This window comes from Myxocyprinus asiaticus, chromosome 41 (genome assembly GCF_019703515.2).
Source record: "Myxocyprinus asiaticus isolate MX2 ecotype Aquarium Trade chromosome 41, UBuf_Myxa_2, whole genome shotgun sequence".
In the NCBI taxonomy this organism is placed as follows: Eukaryota; Metazoa; Chordata; class Actinopteri; order Cypriniformes; family Catostomidae; genus Myxocyprinus; species Myxocyprinus asiaticus.
Genome location: NC_059384.1, coordinates 18,144,092 through 18,150,725, shown reverse-complemented (window position 1 = coordinate 18,150,725; position 6,634 = coordinate 18,144,092). Strand labels below are relative to the sequence as shown.

The following is a 6,634-nucleotide window of genomic DNA, read 5'->3' as shown; positions in this document are numbered from 1 at the left end:
TACATAAGTAAACAAGTGGTCTTTGCTTTTTATTATCTTATGACACGAATTTCAAATATACATGATGTTAGGTACTGTTCTCTTAAGTCACTGTATTTTACAGTTATTTATGGTTGGAGTATATCCAAAACAAGAGAAACAAAATCACAGATAATTTTACACATTTATAGAAAATATTCTCCAGACACAACAACACATAAAAGATAACAAGTCACGGAAGGAATCATTATTTTGATTTCATAAAGTTCACATTTTCAAAAAAGAAAAAAAGTGTAGTGATGTAAATAAGCCTCTGAAATAAAATTTAAAAATAAAAAAAGGAAAACAAACATGAGTGCAAATTTCTTTGGAGGCTTTAATAATTATTAAGACATAAATATGTTAAAATATAAAGCCTATCAAGTCAAAGATGAACAAAACAAAGGCAGATAATTGACTTCAAGTAGTCTGAGATCCCAGACAACAGAGGATCATGGGAAACACCCCAAGCAGCTCTCATTTCTTTCTCTGGAAAACATTAGCCAGCATAGCACCTGAGGTTGTCAGCTGACCCATCTTACTTAGAAACTTGGTTTTTGCGTCCTCACCCACCAGACTGGCTGCAATAGAAATGGACCTGGAAAATGGACAGCATTCATGGGTTAGATAAAGAAAATATGGAAATATATGGTCTATCTTTAAGCATATTATATGTAGTAATAATTATATAATTATGTAGTTTTATTGTGACTCTTAACTGAGTTGTTGACATGACTAGGGTTGGGAATTGAGATCAGGTTCTTATTCAGAACAGATTTCTTTTTTTATTCCAGAGCCAAATCATTTTCATTAAGTTTGCTTATGTAACTGGTTCTTGAACATCTGCATCTTTCCAGGGATGCAAACGGATTTACTAAATCTAATTTCCTTAAACTGAACGTGTGAGAGAAAGACCAGGAGCTATGAAATAACAAGACAATAAATAAACAACACATCTTTCTATTGTGTATTGTGTTGTCCTTGTGTGCAGAAAACTTTGAAAAATCAGTAAAAAAGTAATAAAAAAATAAAATAAAAAATAAAAAAAAATAAAAAAATAATAATAAAAAAAAAACTCTCAAATTCATGAGTTATCGGTTTAAGTGTTTTTATGCCACACTTTAATAAAATCAAGAAATATGTAAATAAATCTTATTTTTATTTACACAATTTTACAAATAAAAGCATACTTTTTTATCTGAACTCATATATCTTGTTTGCAGAGTACTATTTATCTTGAGCTGCCTATATAAAACGTGGCAATAACCCAGGAAATGGTCTTATTTAGCTGTGGCGCAACCAAGCACACATTCAAGAAATGCCAACCATCGCTTAAGGTTTGTTTAGGCACCGGGCGTTGAGAGGGCCAAACTGGCATGGACAATTCTGAGGCACCCTAGGCAATTATTTAGTTTTAGATTAATATTATTATATGACTCTGGTATATGCAACGTGAGGACAGTGGTCCCCACGGTCACCTTAGCCCTTCTGGCATAAGTAACATTTTTTGCAAGATTACGCAGAAGGAATATACAGTTGAAGTCAGAAGTTTACATACACCTCAGCCAAATACATTTAAACTCAGTTTTTGACAATTCGTGACATTTAATCATAGAAAACATTCCCTGTCATAGGTCAGTTAGGATCACTACTGTATTTTTAGAATGTGAAATGTCAGAATAATAGTAGAGAGAATTCTTCATTTCAACTTTTATTTCATCACATTCCCAGTGGGTCAGAATTTTACATACAATTTGGTAGTATTTGATAGCATTACCTTTAAATTGTTTAACGTGGGTCAAACATTTTAGGTAGCCGTCCACAAGCTTCTCACAATAAGTTGCTGGAATTTTGGCCCATTCCTTCAGACAGAACTGGTGTAACGGAGTCAGGTTTTTAGGCCTCCTTGCTCGCACACGCTTTTTCAGTTCTGCCCACAAATTTTGTATCGGACTGAGGTCAGGGCTTTGTGATGGCCACTCCAATACCTTGACTTTGTTGTCCTTCAGCCATTTTGCCACAACTTTGTAGGTATGCTTGGGGTCATTGTCCATTTGGAAGACCCATTTGCGACCGAGCTTTAACTTCCTGGCTGATGTCTTGAGATGTTGCTTCAATATATCCACATAATTTTCCTTCCTCATGATGCCATCTATTTTGTGAAGTGCACCAGTCCCTCCTGCAGCAAAGCACCCACACAACATGATGCTGCCACCCCGATGATTCATGGTTGGGATTGTGTTCTTCGGCTTGCAAGCCTCACCCTTTATCCTCCAAACATAACGATGATCATTATGGCCAAAAAGTTCAATTTTTGTCTCATCAGACCAGAGGAAATTTCTCCAAAAAGATCTTGGTCCCCATGTGCACTTGCAAACTGTAGTCTGGCTTTTTTATGGCAGTTTTGGAGCATTGGCTTCTTCCTTGCTGAGCAGCCTTTCAGGTTATGTCGATATAAGACGTGTTTTACTGTGGATATAGATACTTGTCTACCTGTTTCCTCCAGCATCTTCACAAGGTCCTTTGCTGATGTTCTGGGATTTATTTGCACTTTTTGCACCAAACTACATTCATCTCTAGGAGACAGAATGTGTCTCCTTCCTGAGCGGTATGATGGCTGTTTGGTCCCATGGTGTTTATACTTGCGTACTATTGTTTGTACAAATGAACGCAGTACCTTCAGGCATTTGGAAATTGCTCCCAAGGATGAACCAGACTTGTGGAGGTCCACAATTGTTTTTCTGAGGTCTTTGCTGATATCTTTTGATTTTCCCATGATGTCAAGCAAAGAGGCACTGAGTTTGAAGGTAGGCCTTAAAATACATCCACAGGTACACCTCCAATTAAGTACAGCTCCTATCAGAAGCTAATTGGCTAATAGTCTAAAGGCTTGACATCATTTTCTGGAATTTTCCAAGCTGCTTAAAGGCACAGTTAACTTAGTGTATGTAAACTTCTGGCCCACTGGAATTGTGATATAGTCAATTAAAAATGAAACAATCTGTCTGTAAACAATTGCTGGAAAATTTACTTGTGTCATGCACAAAGTGGATGTCCTAAACGACTTGCCAAAATTATAGTTTGCTAATATGAAATCTGTGAAGTGGTTTAAAAATGAGTTTTAATGACTATTTATAAATATCTCAAGAAAGCCATGGCAGAAAACCACTGGAAGCTACAGACTGTGAAATTAAGGGGACAAGTGCTGTTTATGATCAAGCCAAGTCTTTAGATTAAATGTTTAAAGCATGCCACATGTGTTCACAAACTGGGGAAGCTTCATTTGGAAACCCACAATCAGAAAGAAAGTGCCCTTACCAAGCAAAAATTTGACTGAACATACCCTCTCACTTCTTCACTACATCAAGTGTCATTAAACTCTGTAAAACTCAAACAAGTAAAAATTCATGCATTCTGTATAGTTTTGTTCAGTGTCAGAAATGAACAAACTCTATGGAAAAAGTCTCCATATATATAAGTCAGGCATATGAGGTATCATTTGAAAGCTTAGAATCTGAACTTTTCAGAGATAACCATCCCTTCGCATTTACAGTACTGTGCAAACGTCTTAGGCACATAAGATGCTTCACAAAAACATTTGTCTTAAGATGCTTATTTATATTTTCAGCTTTAGTGTGTCAGTAGGAAATATACATTTTAGACTCCCAAACATTTCTTTTGCAAATAGAATAGAATAGAAGAACAGGGAGCCCTGCAACAGATGGCATGGTCCCCACAGAGCCCCCTACTAAATATTGAGTCAGTCTGGGATTACAAGTAGAGACAGAAGCAATTGAGACAGCCGAAATAGATAGAAGAACTGTGGCAAATTCTTCAAGAAGCCTGGAACATCCTATCTGCCAACAACCAAGAAAAACTGTCTAGGTGTACCTAGGAGAATTGGTGCTGTTTTGAAGGCAAAAGTTGGTCATACCAAATATTGATTTAGCTTTTTTTTTATGTTTGCTCGACTTTGTATGACGTTACTTGATAAATGAAAACAATTTATGGCATTATTTTGAAGACATCCTCACTATGCAACATTTTCCCCAAGTGCCTAAAACTTTTGCACAGTACTGTATGTTACTTAAAATAACAACATAAGGCCTCAAAACATTCGCATTGAAAATTAGCACCCCCCCCCCAGATGTAATGGGGTAGAAATATTTATATAAAAATAAAAGTCCTTCACATAGCACATTAATGGACAAGTCATATATCACATGAAAGCTCTCACTCTCAGGAAATTTTAATTTTGTTGCCCTAATACAACAGTTCAAAATATTTTCAAAGAATCAAAAAGTGAAATACGATAAGTCAAATACAAATGTCTCTTTTATGCTCCAATAACTGCTGCTGTAAGCCCCAAATAGCTAAAACTTTATATCTGCTTTTACCTTAGGAGGTTCTCTGAAAATGAGCCATTGTTTACATGTCTGTGAGCTTGCTTGGCTGAATAATCCAATGTTATATCTTAGATGTCCAGAACAAAATATACCATCCAGAAGGAAAAGCATTCAAAACAAATAATCAGAAAAATATATTTTCGACTACTGATGATAAAATGTTTTATATCATCGCAAAGGGGAGGATCTCAGCTTTCAAATGACACCAAGATCGAGCACATCTGTGAGGGCTAAAATGCATTAGAGCGCCACCTACATTTCAGATCTGTACATTATGATGGAATGTGATAGAGAAAAAAACTACTTTTTTCTAGTGCTTTCTGCCACCTAGTGGAATAAAATTAGAATTTTCAAAGTGAGGTTGAGTGAACAGAACCAGAATTACATGTTTACATTTAGGACAGCAAAAAAAAAAAAAATCTGTTTATCATAAGATTATAAACACATACAATATTATTTATGAATAATTGTCTTTTTCATTTTTAATTTGGGTGATTATCTGAAAAATGAGACCAATTTTTGGCAATTTGTCCAAAGTATATGTGAATGGTGAATAAAAATAAATAAATAAATAAAAAAAGTTTCTTCATTTTGGGGGCATTTTTGTTACTTCGTGGCATTTTTGCCTGGCGAGCTCTCGTTAATTTCTGACACTGGTATTGTTTTTCCTCTTATATGATTAAGAAAGCTTTCTTAGTTCTCTACCCATTATGTGAAGGAAAATTATAGCATAACAAGAAATGCAAGATTTTTTACATTTTCTTAAAATGTAAGTCGCGCTTGTCCACGCAAAACTCTGCAATGCAGTTGCTAAATTAGGGTGACCATATTCTGGTTTTCCAAAAAGAGGACAATTTTTTTGGGTGGGGGGTGGGGTAATAGGGTTTAAAACAGTGTTACTATGAACGCAAACTTTAATACAGTGAAAAAGACACTTTATTAGCATAACATAAATATATATAAATAAATAAACTTTTCCAACATTCTTTTGAATGTCCATGTACTAAAATAAAATATTTGATGCAATGAGTGTACCTTCATTTACTATTACTATTATTTTAGTATCCATCTATCTATCTATCTATCTATCTATCTATCTATCTATCTCCGTTCGCGGAGAGATTGACATTTTGCCAATAGTTGCTGCAAGCCTCTTATAATTGACCAATTGGTGTGCGAGAAGGCGGGACTTACAAAGAGGGGTTAAAGCAATGCAACTATACACGCACACACAATGAAGTATTAGACCAGATGCACATCATAATGCAACTAAAGCCGAATCCCGGACATTTTCGCAAATTTGGAAATCCCGGCCGGATGCTTTAAGGTCCGAAAAAGAGGACATGTCCGGGAAAAAGAGGACATATGGTCACCCTAGCTAAGGTGTTCTCACTGAGTGGATTTAAGGTCATTGCAATGTAGTTGCTAGGGTGCTCTAGTAACACACCAAGTTTAGTACTAATACTGCATTCCATTCAACTAGGAATGTCGGATTTTCCAACTTTCTACTAGGAAAAGTGCAAATGGAACTCCACTTGAGGTCGGAATTCCAACTTGGAAACTTGTGCGGAAATTTTCAACTCACAGAGTTGCAGGTGCATGACGTCACACGTGTTCCTACACTACATGATACTAAAGCTTGTTTAACAAATGTTTGCAGAGAAAGTTGTTCAAAACACCGTAAGTTATCCTCTCTTTTAATAATCATACACCTATAGAACATCTTTGATGACAGTCGAAACCCTGCTAAGCTAACGGGAGCATTACAGTTTTGTTTCCTTACACGTCATCTTCCGAGCGTCTGGCAATGGAATGCCTTTATAGTCGGAGATATCAAGTAGGAATATCCTACATCTGACTTGAATGGAACGCAGCATGAGGGTTAAGGGTTTGTTGAAATCACTAGCCTTTGGTATTAGCATTAGCAACAGTGCCTTAGCAAGCACCACTAATAACAGTTACTTTTGTTTGAATGAGCTCCTGTAGTTTTAGAATGACATACAAGTAGTGTTCTAAGTGTACTAAATGTGTAATTTGAAACAGCCCTTTGGCATGAATGGAGCGGGTTTGCAATAACCATGTGGCTGAGCCAGAGGCCTGCAATGCCTGATGGGAAACCTTACAGTCTTTGTGTGTAGTGGAAAGGCCGAGTCAAAGCAAAGCTGGACACAAACAGATAAACTATGGAGCCAAGAAGCATGTGAAAAGCT

At 36.3% G+C, this 6,634-nt stretch overlaps 1 protein-coding gene across 8 annotated transcripts in view; it reads right to left on the bottom strand.

The window, feature by feature from the left end:
• The window catches only part of LOC127431521 (RAB11-binding protein RELCH homolog), a 69,574-nt gene continuing 62,940 nt past the window's right edge, over positions 1–6,634 (bottom strand). For all 8 annotated transcript variants that reach the window (XM_051681966.1, XM_051681961.1, XM_051681963.1 and 5 more), the window contains one exon: positions 1–616. In XM_051681966.1, coding sequence (XP_051537926.1) covers positions 496–616 — 121 coding nt within the window. In that variant the 3' untranslated portion in view covers positions 1–495. The remainder of the gene's footprint in view (positions 617–6,634) is intronic.